This window comes from Cydia pomonella, chromosome 2, assembly GCF_033807575.1.
Source record: "Cydia pomonella isolate Wapato2018A chromosome 2, ilCydPomo1, whole genome shotgun sequence".
Classification (NCBI taxonomy): domain Eukaryota; kingdom Metazoa; phylum Arthropoda; class Insecta; order Lepidoptera; family Tortricidae; genus Cydia; species Cydia pomonella.
Window position 1 is genome coordinate 30,313,110 of NC_084704.1, and position 20,417 is coordinate 30,333,526.

Sequence of the window (20,417 nt, forward strand, 5' to 3'; positions counted from 1 at the left end):
ATGCACAAGTGCTTGTTTTACTTATTAGTCTTAAAAAGGATTACTATCTTACTTTCAGATTCACTTATTTTTTGACCTTTGCGAGGCATGCGTGGGGCCAAAGCCAACAGCACAGAGGCTCTTTAAGTCAAGTTTGATGTTATGTAATACACCAGCTAAAACCCATTCACGGGCACGTGGCGTACTAGAAGAGAGGTTATGGTCAGCAGTGAGCGATAAAAAGCTGATATGAATAAAGTATAGTATCCAGGTATTATCATAATAAACAGTTTAAAAAAGACAGTGTACACAATGCTCATAATTAATTATGAGTTTATGATTCTATACAAATATATAAATTTTAGCTAAGACGCTTACGTCAACAAGTTTGTAGACATAAAGATCTGATGTAACGTTATACATTCAAATATTGTTCGTTTTCATTTAAGTGCAAATGCCTCAATAAATCTGCAGTTCATAGTTTACATTGGTCAATACTTCCATGATTACATAATTGTATGACTTTACACCAGTTAATATTAAAAATAAATTATAAAGAAGAGTTGCATGTGCTTACATTAAAAGTATCTGCCATCCTCGAATACTTTTCCAAATACTTAGAAGATATTGAACATTTCACGTTTAGCAGTACCTAATAGTTTAATAGCTTAACAAAAATAGATAAATGTCTATGTATAGAAACGACACTAAAGACACTCTGAGGAGTCTATTCTTATGTCCCGGTTTAAGTTCTAATTTTGACCTAGGTAGGTACCTAACTAGTCTTGACAAATAATGTTATTTAAAATCAATGTAGATAATTTATTAATGATCGCTCTTTTTAAAAAGTCATAAAATGCCGCCAGCATCCTTGGTACAATGCCTCAAGGGCCTATTTTAGATTTAAGCTAGTTGTAGTAATCCTCTGTATATATTCATTGTGTAAATAAAATGTTGATATTGAAATAGTCTTGAAAAAGGCCCAACAAAAATACACGATACATACGTAAGTCTGCTATGTATTTAGACTTCTATTAAAAGATAACCCATTCGCCTATCATTTAGATAATCTAATATTCACTCACGTGTATTTCGTCAGGTGCACTTAAATACCCTGATCATCAATTACGGCAGTCATTTCTAAAACTAATACCGTAATTTTCTCTATTATAACCCCTTGGAAATTATCGAGCAACGATAATTGAAGTCACAAGTTCTTCTTCCTCGCGTTGTCCCGGCATTTGCCACGGCTCATGGGAGCCTGGGGTCCGCTTGACAACTAATCCCAAGATTTGGCGTAGGCACTAGTTTTTACGAAAGCGACTGCCATCAGACCTTCCAACCCAGAGGATAAACTAGGCCTTGTTGGGATTAGTCCGGTTTCCTCACGATGTTTTCCTTCACCGAAAAGCGACTGGTAAATATCAAATGATATTTCGTACATAAGTTCCGAAAAACTCATTGGTACGAGCCGGGGTTTGAACCCGCGACCTCCGGATTGCAAGTCGCACGCTCTTACCGCTAGGCCACCAGCGCTTCCAATTGAAGTCACAAGTTGACAACCCTAAGTTAAGTATACTCGGAGAAGTTTACTTTTTAATAATGAAATGCAATACGAGTAGAAGTTCAATAACGTGATAGCGCAATTTATGGCGGCATTAAAGAGAGTAATGATGGTCAGTAACGGGGACATGTTAGCCCTTGAGCTGTGTCCCTATTTGGGTTCGGGTTAGATAAATTAAATAAACATATATTTTATATGTCGGCTTAAGGAAGAAAACGTCGGTGAAGTGTTTACGCGGCTCTACACAAGTGGAGATACAGTATAAGGGTTATATGGAATGGGTTTTCCTAACATATTTTTAAAGCTCTTCTTAAATATATGGTTGGGGTAAGTAATTATATAAATGGAGTAGGTAACTATTGCAGAATCACATCATGAAGATTAAAATTCAACAAAATCTTTATGGATAAACAGCATCTTAATATCTAGTCATGAATTTTTATGTTATACACCAAATTTTCTTTATTTCTTAGTTTTAAGTTTTGACATTTTAATTAAGTTTGACTGCGGCACCTTTAAGCGTTTTAACATATTTTAATTCCAATCTTATAATATTTAATGATCAATGAAAGTTATTATTTTCGATCAATGAACAGTTTATTTATAGATATTTTTATTTTATCAATTACGAAATGCTCAGTTAATTTATTTTAATTTGATTTTTTTTTAATTTATTGTAAATTAATTGTATACCGTCCTACGGATTGATGTTGTATAGAATGATTTATTATTATTATTATAAAATACAGAATGCACTAATATGTACAATTGTAAATACACTGAACTACAGTAACAATATTCATATTCATTTATTTCGTATATGCATATATATACATTACGCGTCAAAACAAAAAAACCCATTTAAAAATAAGATTAATACTTATTATTAATACATAATGAGACTGTTATTAAACTGGAGGAGGATTTTAACATGACTTTTAAAGAGCGTGGGTAAAAGAATTCCTAAGGTATTTGAATTTTAATCATATTAAAACAACATTACTGTTGAAATATCTTTGTTTTAAGCGAGGCTGATTCCATTTTGTATGGTTTTAGTTTTGTTTTGATACGACGGTAAGTCGCCTTAATATGTATCTCACGCGAACCAATAAGTGCAATCGTGCGATGCCTAACGAGATGACCCCTGGGGGTGTCTAGCCAAGAGGACAATCGTACATCGACACACGCAAAACGAAAAGGAAATATGTATCGAGATGACAGATGCTACGAAAAGTTACAAATTTCCCGACATCAGTCAAATATGAAATATCAAACATTTACTATTTTTTTATACTGTCTCTAAATGTCAACGTACACAAAAAAAACTATGATAAAAAATAAAACCAACAAATACTAAAATTATTCTTTTTTCTTTATACTACGTCGGTGGCAAATAAGCATACGGCCCGCCTGATGGTAAGCAGTCTCCGTAGCCTATGTACGCCTGCAACTCCAGAGGAGTTACATGCGCGTTGCCGACCCTAAACCCGCCCCCCCCTCGTTGAGCTCTTAGAGATGTACATATTTAAGTTTCGAATGGCGTTTTCTATCAACGATTTTCAACTTGGCTAGGCCGCTTGCTTGCATTTCGCTAGCATCATTGACTCACGCTGATTGGATAAAGAATCTTGCGCACCCTGATTTCGCGTGAGATGCCTGATGACACTGCTCAAATTCGTATCAAAACAAGAATATATTTTAAAAAATTGTTAAAAACTAAATCGGCCCTGCTGTTTTTGCATGTTTAATAGAGACGTTTAAGTACCTATACACTGCACCAGAAACGCTTATTAAAACGTTGACGTAAAGAAAAATACGAAGTGCATTCGTAATAATTCTTTTAGATTGGCGGTTTCGTGAGGCACGCGAAGGTAATCGCGGTATTTTCTAGTAGCAACCTACCTATGATTGCTGCCTTTAGGCGGGGCAAGACGGGTTCGTATTAAACCAGTTGAGTTTTAGGCCAAAATCTGAGTAAGTATGACTCTAATGTTGCCAGTTTCTATTTAATTCTGATTCTGAGTAAGTTCGCTAATCTATAGAGCATTTTATTAGTTATCCAAGTTCCTAAGATGTCAGGTTATTAAGATCTCAAATTCCTAGCTCTTCAGATTCTCATAATGCCGGATTCTGAGTAGGTCAGAAAATCACATAAACATTGTGACATTGTCATTAAGAACTATCTATTAATTACTTTATCATATTTAATCTTAAAGTGGCCAGTATCTCAGATATCTGCTGATTGTACCTGGCCTTTTCGAAATTAAATATACATAAAATCTGTCCTAATAAGAAAGCGTTATTTCCAGAATTCATCATTAAAAGAATCTGCTTAATATTTTAATCGAATCGTTGCTAATCGGATGAGATAAGAAACTGCATAAATCCTATCCCAACTTATTACCAATCAGACGTATTACTGTCATGTCACGGGACCATATACGAATCTGACCTACTCAGAAATTGTTTTAAAAAGAAAGTGACTTCTATATCATAAGTCGTATGTCGATATTGTTTTGTTCAGAAAGATACCTATGGCGAATCTGGCCTCTACAGAGTCGGGCTTACTCAGATTCGGGTCCAATAACGAAACTGTCTCAATACGAATCTGCCCTGGCCCGCCTAAAGGGATTGCTGTGGTATTAACCCTATTTATATAACCAACAATCGATACATATAAGTATTTGACGTATACTCAGATGCTGATAAGGATAATGTTAATAGAGCCCACCTCCGCTAAGGTCAGTACGTCAGTACAGTGATTTACAGACATTTTCACGACACTCGTTGAGCTTAAAGGCTCCCTTTATTCTTCAAAAACTGATGGGAAAGTTGCATTTTATCCATAAGAGTGGCAAGTAATCTGATGCAAATTTTTTGCTGTTCCCATGTTGACTGGTAGAATTGAATTTTAAGATGATTTTTAATGATTACTATTAAATAGCGTTCACACGAACATTATTTAAAAGAAAAGTGGATGACCGCTTTTCCATACAAACATAGTCCTCCCTGGATATTGAGATTATGGAAGAAAATACACAATTTATTGCATATTAACTTTTTCCTTTCGCTTGTTTTTTTTCGATTTTATTGTTTATTATAAGAATTACGCGCGAAATACTAATTCTATACAAAAATTTGAAACGTTCCCTACAAGTAATAATTATAAGATACAAAAAAATCAAACGAAAAGGCAGCTCTGGTGATTATACATTAAATTGCGTAATAATGCATTACGATACAAGTGCGAAAAATAGGAAATTGTGAATTACCTATTCGCACTATGTTAAATTTTCGACATAGTTACATAATATGCTAATTTTCGCACTAGTGTGGCAAAGTACCACCATATGTACTGTAATAGTTATTTACGATACAAGTGCAGAAAATAGGAAATTCGCACGTGTATCGTACAACGTTTATACAGTACATATGGGCTATGGCTCTTTAAAGTTTCGACATATACACGGAAAGTGCTCATTCCCGCACCATATGTACTGTAAAAATAATGTATATAATATGCAGAGAGGAAAACGGGACTACGTTTGTATGGGGAAGCGGTGACATGACACCGTCCCCTTTCGTCACAATTTGATGATATACATCTGAGTGAAGCGGTGTATTGTGGGTGTCAGGATGAAAACAAGTGAATATTTGTCATGCGCACTATCCCCCGGGAAGCCAAAGTGATTACTTGCATCTCGTACATTATATCGGATGCTTGAATGAATATCCATTTTCTTTCTTTGTTTTTAAAAACAATGCATTAATTTAGTTGGAGCGTCAGGAGAACAGATTTTCATTATCAATAATATTACAGCCTTCGGGGCATTAACTGACGATCTTTCCACCGCAATACAGCCGGCTAACGATATTTTTTATTTACAATATCATGTGGCATTTACAATCGGGATGGGATAACTAACCACGTCCACAAGAGTTCATCACATCGCCGCTGGCTATTTATTTATTTATATTTACTAATATTTATACGGCATTACAGCATATTTTATTAACAAGCAGATACGTCTGCGGGCGATACTCCAAATTTTATATTAAAGGAAAACGCCACCCCAAAGGCAAAGGATACATAAGGGAAGAAATGGAAAGATTTTCGAGGTCCTGGTAGGCTTGCGTAGCTCAATTGGTTAAGAGCAACGCACGGATTGCGGGTTCAAGTCCTGCCGGAAGCGTAACTTTATCCATTTTTTCTTTTAATATAAAATTACAGCATATGCAAATACACCGAATAATTAGACTATACAAATACAAAAAATATATAAAATAAAATACAGATATTCATTAAAACTCAAATGCAAGTGCTTTAAAGCCTATCATCCATCATCTCACAGAACCTCAGCTATCCTATATGTAAAGGACAAGTTTTTCAAAATTCGTTTTTAACATAATTATTTGGACCACCTAGTAAGTCCTGACCGGATAACAAAACACTTGCTCCAAAACCGGCATAAATAACAGAGATTTCGACACCTCCAAACTTAGTAAGTACCATGTCTAATAGTGACAAGTTTACCATTGTAAAACTCAACGAGTCTTAAATCCCTAACAAACATGACTGAGACATAATAGGTTTCAGCGTGGTCATCCAGCATGCAGGCAGGCTTTATTAGGTTTTTGAAATGCGTATCAATGCGGGGCTAGCTGATGATCCTTTCACCGCGATACAGCCGCCTGACGTTTGTTTTTAAACAGCATCTAAACTACCATCTGACAAATTTTCAATCAGGCTGCGATGACAATTCATTATTCGTGTTTGGGTAGCTGCTGTTTCTCAACCTACCAACGGAGCGGCAACTGACATGCACGAAAGTTCATTACACATCTCCCTCAACCCACCATCGACCACTTTAAAGGTTATCGCCCGTGATGCAATGAGCGACGAAATTTGCGACTGGCCCGCGGCTTACTACGTGATAGACAACAGTTTGCAGACAATCGTAAATATTCGGGAAGATTGATAAAACACACAGGTCAATCATCTGAACTTTGAATTATTGAATTGAATGATGAACTCGCAATAATCACTAATCAATGTGTAAACAGATCCTAATGTGTAGTAAAAGCATACAGTAAACTTACGGCTTTAAATTTTAAGGCTAGTCCAGACGAGAACAATTTTTCGCCAATCTAAATTAATTATCTGATCAAATCAGGTGGTGTGGATGCAAACGCCAATTTAGTTCGCCGATTTCACATTATTCGAATTGTAAGATTATGACCGATAAAATGGAGGTACGGACGCAAGAATACCAATTTGTGACGGCATTATTTTAAATTTAAAGCTTGCGCTTGCGCTTTAATGTCACTATAAATCTGAAATTGGTGATTAAATTGTGACGTTAGATGAGATTGACGCCAATTTTTTTCTGATCTAATGGGTCGATTTGTTAATCCCATCTGTACTGGTCTTTACCTCTTCCAATACCTAAGTTGCTACGGCGGCGTAGCTCTTGTAGCCACCGTAGACGTCGTAGCTGAGGACATTTATTTGTGCAATAAAGCTGCCTTTCAACTTCGGCGGAGATAAGCGAAGGCGTGTGGATGTGGTCCGCTGGATTACAACCGATGCTATTGATTGATGCTCGCACGCTGCCTAGCTTTATGGTGCGATTTCGACTGGAGGCTCATTAGAACTTTAAAAATCTAATCCTAAGGGCCATCCCACCCCACACTAGGGTCTCCCGAGCGTCGGCGTTTAGTCAACTCTATGGCTTCTGCTCGACGCAACGTTGACGCAACTCTGCAGTGATCATTTTTCATTTTTTTTATACACGCTGACGCTCAAAAGACGCTAGTGTGTGGTGGCCTTAATATGTTATCAATAATGTTATTGATATGTCGATATGTGAATTTGTTTTCCTTTGGTGCGATATAGGTGACTTTTTTTTTACTTTAAATTAGCTAGCTAGAAAACGAGATTTTAAGTTGTATCTACAGTTACAAATTAAATTAAGTATTTAGCAAGGGTAAGTACCTGTGAGATTAATTGATACCAAAGGGCAAAAGCAATCAGCGACAAGCAATAAACTCGTATTTGATTCAAATTCAAGCATTAATCATACCATCGCGCAATTCCACCTTAGCTCGTACGGACGAATACGTTTCCCATTCTAGTTATGGTGTACAGGGTACATGTTTTTTTAATGTCCTCACACACCCTATGGACACTTTACTTGGCTGACCTAACGTTCTGACAAAATTGTAAATCCAGTCAGTAATTACCTAATTGGTTGAATTGAATATCTATAATAAGACAAACGCGAAAAATAGTGTTTATTTACCAAAAATGTAGAAAAAATTAAGCCAAATAAAACTCAAATCATAATACAATAAATTAAAATCTACCAGTGACAGTCATTGTTACAAAAATACATATTTTCATTCACGAATTAAATGTCACCCTGTAAAAGTAAAATAATATATCATAACCATTAATCTTCGCTTCAGCCACAGCTGAAACTTTTCAGCACGCATGCGTCCCTGTCAAAGCCAAGTGTTCTCAGAAAGTTTTCAGTCCGACCGACTCGGCTGGCGCGGTCAGGCGTCCTGCAGACGCTCCAAGTTCTAACTCGTCACGACTTGTCTGACTTGGTCCGACTTGTTGAACTTGTTCGTTTGGACTATTGAAATGAATTCGGCGAAGTTGGTGGTGCTGGTTCTGTGCTCAAGTTCGTATTTATTTTTAAGTGTGACGTGTTTATGATTGTCTGTATTGGCATAAGCTGCATGGGGACTGATTTTGGGGGCGTGGGGACTGACTGAAATGTTTAATAGATTTTTTTAAAGAAAATAATAATAAGCATCCGAACAGGCCCTTATCTAATAATAACAAAAACATTGAATCTTTTCGATAGTTGTTTAGTGGGTGATATTTTTTAGGGGTAGGGACTTGTAAGTATGCAGGGACTTATAGGTACAGTCACGTCTGAAAACATCGACACGATCGAAGTGCCAAAAATATGTATACATGAACTTATGGCCCATGTATTAGGCCCTATTTTCAGACGTGACCTAATCTACTTACTTTATGTTACTCTGAGACAAAAATAATTAAGAGAAAAATCTCTTAATTACGAATCATAAAGTATATAAAATCATGCATATATTATTTATATTTTATGAAAGTAACATTAACAAATATATTTTACTATTGGATCAATATTTATATAGTGGAAAATAAACGATTTATGAAGAAAAAAATAAGTTCTGCTACTGGATTATATCTGTATAAAATATAGGTACATATTGTTCTTTAAACACTTAACCAATAACGTTTTTCAACTCTTAGAGTGACCAGAGAGCGGCCAGCGATCGATTACATCAAATTAATTCAACATTTGATTAATATATCCCTCAAATCCTAAGTATCCCCACCGACTTGACACCGAGTTGGGTCAGCAAAGATCCCCAAAATTCAGAATCCAAGTAAAAACCAAGTTCAAAATTCTAAATTAAAAACTGCAAGCTCGTTTTCCCTGGCTGATATCGAGTCCGTGGGCTTTGAGGGGTTAAAATATATAATTCTACTTTTCAATAATTATGTATGTCGTGAGAAGGGTTAACGTTTAAAATTTTCGTATGGAGAAACTATATTTGATGAACTAGCGAATACATCAAATTATTTTTATTAAATATTTTGATTTGTGATTTTGAGTAGTAACACTATTTCAGTTTAAGTATAATGTCATAACGACCCGTATGATCTAGAAGGTAGTGACCATGCCTAATTTATGAAGACATGAAGACGATGGTCACGTGTTCGAATCCTGGTAAGAGCATTTATTTGTGCGATGAACACAGATATTTGTTCCTGAGTCATTGGTATTTTCTATGTATATAAGTATGGCTTTATCTGTATAGGTATAAGTATGTGTATATTTTCGCCTAGTCCCCATAGTACAAGCTTTGCTTAGTTTGGGGCTAGGTTGATCTGTGTAAGAGGTCCATACATAATGTTCCCCAATATTTAAGAGAGATTTTTAAAAGAGGTATGGACATTGTGAATGTCATCTCGCTTTGTGTGGTAGGGCACAGCGCAGTGGATGTCATTCCAGATATAGAGCGGAGCCCAAAACTGGGGAAGTACCTCCGCCTTACAGAAAACCGCAGCCAAATAACACTAGACCCTACTCATAGTGTTGTGTTCCTGCCGGTGAGTAAGGTTGCTAGAGCTCTACGAGGGTGCGGAGTGTTAGGGTCGGCAAGGCGCATGTAAGTCCTCTGGAGTTGCAGGCGTACATAGGCTACGGAGACTGCTTACAATCAGGCGGGCCGTATGCCACCGACGTAGTATATATATATATATAATATTTATAATATCTGAATTGAAATGAGTACCTACATAGAACATTGCAAGGATATAATAAGATACAATATAATCATAATTCAATTGAGGTACCTACTATTAGGAGTTAGTCATGAACGCTCAGTGTTAACGATCACAAATAAAAATGTAAAATTTTTACTACATATTTAATTAACGATATACTTACAGCTGGAAACGTATTTTATATATTTTTTATAAAAATTATCAGGATTTTTCACCGATATTGGTCGAAAACGAATTGGGAATTCGTTCGGATGGATATTTTAACGGTAATTCCAGGGAAAAGGTTCACTTATGAAACTTGCACATTATTTTACCACAGTCATTTTAATAGGAATTCCAGAAACAAATGCAGGCTTTAAGCCGCAGAGAAAGTTTTCACATAAATAAAGCTGCTGTGATATAGCGGCGCTGGTCCAATATGCTGTTGTTTTTATACGAGTCCTTGCGTTGAAAAGGTCTCATGTCGCGGGAATTTCGTATGATGATGGGCTGTTTGTTTTGTGACTACTTCATGAGCACTGGAATGTAAACAGAGCGTTTTGAGAGTATTTTCAGTTGGGTTACCCGCGTTCAGCCGGTCCAAGATAACTCTTATATGCATATATTTAACCATTTTTAATAAATGTGTAGGGTATACTACATTTTTTATAATTACTTTTCATATATTATAGTTTGATATATCGTTATTTTGAATAACGTAATAAATGGCATACTACCGTAATACCTAATTAACGGCAAATATAATGTTATTATTGGTACAATGGTCATAAGGTATATTTACAATTTGTCTAATATATTTTGCCATAATTATTTCATACTCTAAAGCATATTATTTGTTCTAACAAGTGACATCACATAATTATTTGTGTGGCATAATGAGTTCATGATAAAAATGGGTTAGGTTAGATTGGAACTGCGACTGCGCACAAACGAATATAATCTATAGCTAAAAAGACATACAAATAGGACTCAACTTTTTTATTTATTTGATAGAAGACATAGGTACAAGCGTGACAGAGTATTCAGAAACAAGACAACGAAATGAATTTGGATCCAACTACCTAGCAAAAGGAGGGTTAGGTTAGGTTAGAACTACGACCCCCGTAGAATAAAAAAACCTCGCAAAAATGTGGTTCAGGTTAGGTTTGAAATGCGGCCCCCGCATAATCAAAAACCTTGGAAGAATAGGTTAGGTGGGATGATAATCTGTACTTAGTTATACGGCCTGCGTACTACTTGTTATAAAAATCATGTAAAACTTTACGTTATCATTAAATTAAATACGTATTGATACTTGGTAAAATTATATAAAATATTACGTTATAATAAATTAATAGTTTAAAAAACACTAGAAAAACACGCTTTTATAAATGCACTAGAAGTGCAAACACGACTATGATACGATTATTTCATCATGGAATACCAGTGCCTATCTTCCGACTTCATCATCAGACCTTGAAACCTAATCGTGGTCAAAGTTTATTACAAGAATTTTCTAACAAATCCAAAACATAGCTATGATACGATGTATCATCAGATCAGTTCGACAGTACCATATTATTGTATTGTTATCAAAAATACATACAGCTGCCAATTTTCATGATTCTACGATCCTTGGAAGATGGTTAAATTAGTTACCTTAGATTCCATTACATAGTTACATACAGGTCGACCTAATAAAAGCGTGTTAAAAATATAATATAATAAAAGTCATTATAAAAGATGTCTATATACTATTTAAAAATTATATTCCAATAGGTAATATATCAATGACAGTATAGATGAAATGACATCATAAAAATTACATTATAACATATATACATATAATATTATATCAAACGGCATTATAACAAATGTATGATAGTTTTTTTATAATTATATTAAGCATTACACGCTCACTTTCGACGTATGGTTTGATACGTTACTTTTAATATTATTGTATTCGCGGATTTAAGGCTTTACTTTACATTGGTCTTTTCATACCGTTAGTATTGATAATCAAATTAGCTTGTACCCTAAATAGCCTAACAATTAATGTCGGTGACCGTACATCTACATCGTAGAATTTAATACTTATGATCTATTAAATGATATCAACTTTTTTCTAAAAACCTACATGGACCGATGAGATCACTATGTAAATACTGCGCATAAGGCTTATTTAAGCTCCGAATGCGTCGTTTCTCTTCTCTGTCAGCGGTACGTTCAATTCCAAGTAATGGCTTCTTTCCTAAACATCGATATAAAAACTATTCATTAAACAATGATAGGTAGTTGCAGAGATATAAACCACTGCACCATAACACTTTCCGTTACATCTGGTCTTTGATCCAACCCATTCGGGGTTTTCAAAATGTTTCACCCACGTTACACGTTCAAAAATAAAATATTGTAAAAAATTGTGTGATATACGGCAACCTTGAAACGCGAGTCCGATTCGCACTTGACCGGTTTTTTCTTTCCATTTTAATTGTTTTTGCACATAGCTATTTAGTTATTAGATAGTATTATATTCATATTAAACATCCCTATTCTCTAAATCAGATAAGCAATGGGAAATCGTGTGAACACGTGAGAATATACCTCTATGTTTGACGACCGGTCTGGCCTAGTGGGTTGTGACCTATGAAGCCGATGCGGGTTCAAATCCCGGTAACGGCATTTATTTGTGTAATAAACTCAGATATTTGTTCCTGAGTCATGTGTGTTTTCTAGCATATGTATTTATTTATCTATATAAGTATGTATTACCCTAGTACCCTTAGTGGACGCTTTGCTTAGTTTGGGGCTAATAGGTCGATCTATATAAGATTTCCCCATAATATTTTTTTATTTATGTTAAATAATACTAGTGCAGGTAGATTCATGCTCATTTTATTAATAGGTACAAATCTGACCTTTCAATATGAAGCGTTGAGTTTTAACTGAAAACAATTAATTAACATTCGTGGGAAACGTACAAGCCTTACCGGTTGTCAAAGTTTATATGAATCGAGTTTAAATTTTAATTAAAGGTTTAACCTTTATGTACGTACCTGTACATACCACTTTTCATGGGCTTTATGTACTTTTATACTTTGGACCCAATTGTACACACGACACAATTAATTGGAACAAAGAACGGTCTATTAAAAAGGTAGTCTCTGCTCGCGGCATCATCCGCGTAGAAGTTTTTAAACTGTCCCCACCCCCCTCCACCTAAGTACTACCTATTTGGTTAAGGTTAGAGTCTGTACCCATACAGGTGACTTAACTATACTTACAATGTGTTTAATAATCGAAGTAGGTAATTATAAAGTGAAATGTAGTAAGACCGAGGCGAATTCGATCACTTGGCGAATTATTCATCTTGATCCGAATCACCCTGGGTTCCGATTTACATCGATCTACCCTAGATGTTATATAGTATTTAAAAAAATACCCATCGGTGAAAGCCAGAATCGTATCGCGTCTTTGGTTATCTCGGCTAATCAGCGACAAGTCAGTTTATAATTTATATATAGCAGTGTTTGTTCAGAAACTTGTAGCCAACAATTATTTTTAATACAAAATGTTGAAAATATTATACTTTCAACAACAATGTAAATATTTAATTGGATATGCTAGAAGCCAAGTTAAAAAATAATAATAAAGGTTCGACGCTCCGCGCCTACAATGTATAAATATTTGCACAATTTTAACAAGCTCATTTATCTTCAGTTTGATGTAAGTAAATAAAAAATACGAACTAAAAATTATATAATAGGCATAATAAAATTTTGCTTTATAGGTATAGGTACATTTTATTTTATAGGTAGTCATGTTGATACAAAAACAGGAAGTTGTAATCCAGATAGCAGTACGATAATTTGGTCCCATGGAACTGATGTGATGATGAAGCTAGTGAAACGCGTCGTTAAAATGAGTGAATAACTCTCGAGCTTCGGTATAGGTATTAAATTCGTTTCGGCCAGTCTAATAGTACTTTAAAGGCGTAATACGTCTGCGCTAAAATTTCATTTTTAGAAACTTATTCTAGTAACACAAATGGCTGTCCAGAGTCCACGTGCCATTTCAGTACAGTCCAATTTCCCTAAGAGCCGGGACAGTGATACATTATGTTCACCAAAATGCGTTATTCATGAGCGTGAATATCGCCCGATATGAAGACGAATACCTGAGCATCATCATCAGACTAAGTGTTCAATTTGCATACTAGAATGGTATTGATTATTTTGTTTGTGTTAGGCTCGGGTGACTACTTAGACAACAGATGATAGAGAATACGATATTGCGTTCGGAATGAGTAATGCTAGAATGTTAATGTAAGGAATACTAGGCATTGTTAAGTAAATAGCCTTATTTGAATAAGTAATATAGTGCCTTGATTGAAATAACAAGACCGTAATGGAATATGAATTGTGAATAGACAAGATGCCTATAATTTAATAATCCTAATCTAAGAACCGTGAATACGTGATACGAATCTTGGAAAACAATATTCAACAATTATTGAAGAGAATATTCATTTGTTTGCACAAACACACAAACAAACAACCTCTACTCCTGATGTTTATTCCTAATACTGTCTCCGTTCAGTCTGGAGTAAAAATATGCATACCTGAGTTAACATACTTTCTGTCCCAGATATCATCCAAAGGAGTAAAATGGCAGGTTGAAATTTCCATAGAAATGCCACTAATGAGGAGGCAAATTCCACACGTGCGAGGTCACAAGTTGTACAATAAGAAATGCCTGTTGCAGAATGTGTAGCAGTCAACATAAAGCGCCTAGAAGTTCCGTCCTTAGTCGAGATCGGTACCGACCACGTTATCTTGGACTGCGAGCACGACGCCCCAGAACTGCTGCCAGGGTTCATGATGAAGTGGTTCTTCAATGGAGCCTCGGGGTTGGTGTATCAGTGGATACCGCCTATGCGGCCGCAGGCCATAGGCCTGTTGAAAGGGAAGGTCGATCTCAACTTTACAATATCTGGTAAGTAATAACTTAAACCAGATTTTTACAGTGAATTTGCTCAGCGATTACACTTTGGTAGTGTCCTCTAATAATAAATCTTGTCCACACTTGTTATCGTCATTAAATTACAGATAGTTTTGTATAAATTTGACCTTCCATCTTGTGAAGATTAATAAAACTTAATACTTATATTACAAGGTTCATATAATTGAGTTGTCTTAGGTACTCTTCAAGACGATTTTAGTGAAACGAAATTTAATAAGGTCACTTTTTTACATTCCAATGTCACCGAAGTTTTTCACTCACAAAGTTAGTTTGATTCGAGACATGCCGAGGGCGATATTTGTTTGTCATTAGCGTTTACTCGGTAGTTGTGGTATTATTACTGTTTACTCAAAGTTCGGAACTACGGACAATTTTCAGTTATCAGGTACACGATTACAGCCCACTTGATACAAATCGAATCAAAAATAACACAAATCGATTAGAGTTACTTGACTTAACGTATATCACCCTTAGATCTAGAGGTTCGCTCAAGGTCTACTGTAATAGACTTCGCTAACGCAATGATAATGTGCCCCCAGGAGGCATATTCTGATTAACATATTCACTGCCAGAGGCCCGCTAGGCGGGTTCTTTGTTGGTAGGCGCTTTTCGCTACATACGGGTTTTCTTCATACAGTCGAAGCGCGTAGTTCGTGCTGGCAGTAAATGTGTTATTGTATAAATTAAAAAATACCGGCGGCCCGCTAGGCGGGTTCTCTGTTTGTAGGCGCTTTTCGCTATAAAGCGGAAAAAAATTGCTATCGACTGCGTTACGCGCTCGCGCTGAAATTAAAAACTTAGGGCTTTCCTAAGTAATATCTCGTCCTTCAGGTAATAAATGAAATATTTTGTTATTTTTTCTAGAGGAACCGCTGCAAGCGTACAGAGCCATAAAAATCCTGAACCCCTCGACGCACCTGAGTGGGAACTACACGTGCGTGGTGTCCACGTTTGAGGAGGAGGATCGCCAGACCAGCTCCATGCTCGTCTACAGTGAGTATACTCTAACCCGATGGCCACCGAACACATGACCTGAGCGTCCCCTTTGACCGCTAAATACGTCACCTGGCGCATAAGGTTACAGCCCGATATGAACCTTCGTACGGTCATAACCCCTTATTCATAAATGTCTATTAAAGTTGACAAGCCGCTAATAATCGTTAGTCCCTTTCCATCATAACAATACGTCGGAAAGGGACAAACGATTATTAGCGGCTTGTTAACTTGTAGACGTTTATGAATAAGGGGGATAGACTTTAATTGTTGATCCATTGAGGGTTTAAAGCTAATTTGGTTGTCAATATTAACGGTATGAATTGGCCAATGTAAAGTAAACACTAATAGCTCAAGAAATTAAAGTCCGTGACTGTACATACCGAGAAGGTTCACGATGATGCGTCGTTCACGATAGGTGTAGCGGTCGAAGGGTGAGGTAAAACAAAAGTAGGAATTTCGGCGTCAGTGTCCAGCGTTTACGTTTACGACTGTGCGTTTCGTGGCTGAGATAAGTAAGTTAAGTCATAGAAACTGTGTCATTCTACGACAAAAAGGTCTCTTAAGCGATTGGTACGGTGATCACCAAGCATATTTAATTACAGTGTATGCTCCATGCGCTCTAAAGTACCTTTTGTTACGGTACTACACCAAATCTTAAACTATATACCAAATTTAATTTTTTCAACATATCATAAATGAATTCGGCATCCCCGAATTATACGAAAACGATACCAAATTTGGCCTAGTAGCTTAAACGATATAGATATCAAGATAAAGTTGAGCCCCCCTAAAATATACGTCAAATATCTTGGTGGTTCAACTTCTTAAATCCATACTGGGGTCCTAAAGATCAATCCTGCCAAAAGAAATCTTTTGTTCACGAAGCACCGTATTTCATGAGCTACAACTACGACTATTTCTCTTAACTTTACAGAGCTTTTGCACATTTTTGCGAGTCATAATGGAACACGTTTATTTTCTATGCACGCTTTTTCTTTGTATTGTACGAATACCTATGTTGCTCAATGGAAAAATAGCAGCGCGGCGCAGTACGGTGCAATAGAAACAGGGAAAGAATGGCTCAAAAATAACATTTCACGTACATTTCCGGGGCCGAGTTAGACTCGTGAAATAGGCAGAAGGTGACGTGGCTGCCATATGTTTTTACTGCTAAAATGTCAAATTTTGAATATCTTAATGTAGTGTAATGTAAACATTTATTGCAGACACCCAGTCCATATACTTACAAAAAATTAGAAATAGTATTCATAAATAACACACACCAAGTCAAGTTAAATGAACATTTAGACAATAACAAAATAAAATTAAAATTATTAAAATTTAAAATTCACATTTCAACATTACAAGTTAAAAATATTAAATTAACATACCTCAAGGGCCTATTATGTATATTATTATTTATACCTACATATTTTTATGTAATAAAATTAACATTAATTACAAAATTATTTAAAGTATGTCAAAATTGTAATATAGGCATGCCCTGATAAGAATACATTTCAAATTTTGAAAATTTAAATTGAATAAAATATAAGTTACGAAATTTTATATAACAGGACAGTAAAGCTATAAGCGTAAAAACAGAGATTTAAAATAATCCTTATCCTCCTTCTATTATTTTCTCAAGTGAAATAGAACCCCTAGACTCGATTTACATGTCTCCTAGACACATAACTAATAAATTTTCTCCACCCTCCTGATTATTTTTGTATGGAAATTTTACGACATCCATTCTTTCTCGATGATAATCAAATGGATAATACAAGTTTTTACTGTTTACCGATATCCTCTGAAGGGCACATTCATTACATTTACATGCTATTGTCAATGGTATGAAGATACTTAAGTATCTATGAGTATACTAGGTGTTTTATATCTTGCCTTATTATTTCCTAAAATTCGAGAAAATATTTTTATTGACTGAGTTTGTGATAAAGTACGAAACATATCGTTGCGGGAGCTTTAGCGAGACGCGCTCCTAATAGATTCTTCCACAACATTTGCCGGCCTAGGCTGGGAACGTGACTTTAGTTCGTGCCGCGCCGTACGTTAAATTCTTAGGTTTCTGTCTAAGATTTTTAGTCATCCCTTATATTGAGCATAAATAACATAATACTAGTGTAATTTTTACCTTTTATAGGTGTTACAAGATATATGTATATTACGCGATTTTATTTACTCTTTGCTACTTCATTGCGACTTTTACTATTATACTAGAAGATTTGAACTAAAGTATGGAACGCCTGTACCCCTAGTGTAAATATTTTCGACAGCGAAACGTGACGTACGCGTTTGCGTTAAGTGTCATTTTGTATGAGATTTTTGACTTTCCAAAACGTCCCGCTTGGCGCGCTGTTCAAAAACCCAGACAAAATGAGACTTAACGCAAACGCGTACGTCACGTTTCGCTATCGACTAAATTTACACTAGGGGTACTGATCTTTTTTTTGCGATTTCAGGGTTGTTCTCATAACTATAGTTATTAACAGTAATGAGTACGGTCACGTATGTATATAACATATAAAATGTATAAAACATTACGTCCTATATACTGATTGTATACATATTTGCAGGTCCAGGCAAAAACTTCCACTTCGTACAGGAGAAAAAATACGTGTTCCTAGTGACACTCACGTGCGCCGCGGAGGATTTGTACCCGAAGCCGACCATGACCATACTTTCGAAAGGGTAAGTTGTACTAAAGAATATGCCATAAGTAAATCGTTGTCAGTTCTTCTTTTAAAATATGGCCTCCATCAAATCTATGATGATTTTGCCAATGTCAAGTGTCGTTGTTCAGTAGTAACTTTTATTTGTGCACGCAGAGCATGACGTTGTTCGGTAGTTGCTTTTAGTAAAGAGACAGCTGGATGTTACTAAAAGCCACGATAGATTGCCGGGTGTTGATTAAAACATGGTTAAACGCGTTTTAAGATTAGTTTTTCATTAGTTGCACACTTCCTCAATAGTTTACTGCATAATAAGTTATCAATATTACACTTTAAACAACATTAATGAGCAAAACACAAAAAAATATTCACGAGACGTCTTCGCCATCTTGAATCTCAACGACAACCCCGTTGTCACTTGTCACCATAGTTACTCTATCCCAGAAGCCTCTATTCTATCAACTATTTAGGCCAGTGGTGGGCAAACTTTCTTAATGGCGCGCCAGAAAGTTTAAAAAAATTCAGTGGAGGGCCATCATTGCAGCAAAAATGCATTTTTATTATTTCGTGGTCTATGTACAAATTATTGCGAAGGATGGGCGGCAGGCTAGATAAAGTAATTTCGCGGGCCTGAGCTGATTTAGGTATGCACTACGACCAAAATGTAACACGCAAACGAAATGCAATCTATAGTTTGACTTCTCTTTGTCACATTTTGGTTATTTTATTTTTTTGAATTCTAAGTTACAGACGATAATAACGGCATTAACAATGCTAAATATTTGGCAATATTTCAACGCGACAATTAATATGAAAGTGGAGGATCCGCGTTTTCAAACAAATGTAGTAGTCATTTTCCTCCCTGGATACGAACATTATTGAAAATATTTTGACATATTTTCTTGTATATTAACCACAGCTATGTTTACAGCTACGTTTTTTTCGAATTTTTAATTATTATAGGAGTTAGAAGCATTAAACATGTTGTATGCAATCTGTTTTTCGCTTCTATTTTTAGGATTCCGTACCAAAAAGGTACAAAAGGAACCCTTATGGTGAGACTCTGTCCATCTGTTTGTCTGTCACATCGCTAAATATCTCGAGAACCAGTTAATCTATCGATTTGGAATAGTTAATATGCACAACGCTAACCTAAACACATTGAAGGTATTCTTTTTTTTAATAACTATGGAAAATGCCCAATATGAAGAGGGGGCATCAAAGTCTAGAAGTGGGGTATCATTTGAAAGAGCTCAAATTGAACATTCTAAAACATTTTTAATATGCTTCCAATTGTGTGAAATTATTTTCCATAATGTCAATATCCAGAGTGGATACTGGGACTACGTTCGAATGGAAAATCGTCCTCTTTCCTCTTAATAAGTCAATATAACTTATTTAACACAGTCACACACAGTTCTTGCACTAAAAGGAATATTTGTATAATACTAAATAATAAAATATATTTGTTATTATTACAAAAAAATTGAGATTTGCGAAGGGCCCGGCCACATATGCACGGTGTGGCGCCGTCGCCGTGCAGAAATGTACGGCGCCGCACCATGGAAATGCACGGTGTCGTACAAACTCACGGTGCCACCACGTCGCGGAGAATCACTGTGCGCGCCGAGGAAAAGGAGGAAATTTGGCTGTATCATACAATTTGGCTGTCTGACCTTAACATTTTCTAAGAGAGTAAAATTTTTTTTCGTGATTCGGGGATGCTCCCATAATAAAAGTTGCTCAGTATGACCCATATACCTATTCAGCCCGTAAATTATTGCAGGTGACGAAATAAACAACCTGTGTAACTTTAATTATAATTAATTGAGATTCA

General features: G+C 35.8%; 1 protein-coding gene across 1 annotated transcript in view; it reads left to right on the plus strand.

The window, feature by feature from the left end:
• Positions 1 to 7,411: 7,411 nt before the first annotated feature.
• Positions 7,412 to 20,417, plus strand: part of LOC133515347 (uncharacterized) — a 29,679-nt gene continuing 16,673 nt past the window's right edge. Inside the window, exons 1-4 of the mRNA XM_061847871.1 lie at positions 7,412 to 8,232; positions 14,637 to 14,867; positions 15,759 to 15,887; positions 18,485 to 18,599. Coding sequence (XP_061703855.1) covers positions 8,193 to 8,232; positions 14,637 to 14,867; positions 15,759 to 15,887; positions 18,485 to 18,599 — 515 coding nt within the window. The 5' untranslated portion in view covers positions 7,412 to 8,192. The remainder of the gene's footprint in view (positions 8,233 to 14,636; positions 14,868 to 15,758; positions 15,888 to 18,484; positions 18,600 to 20,417) is intronic.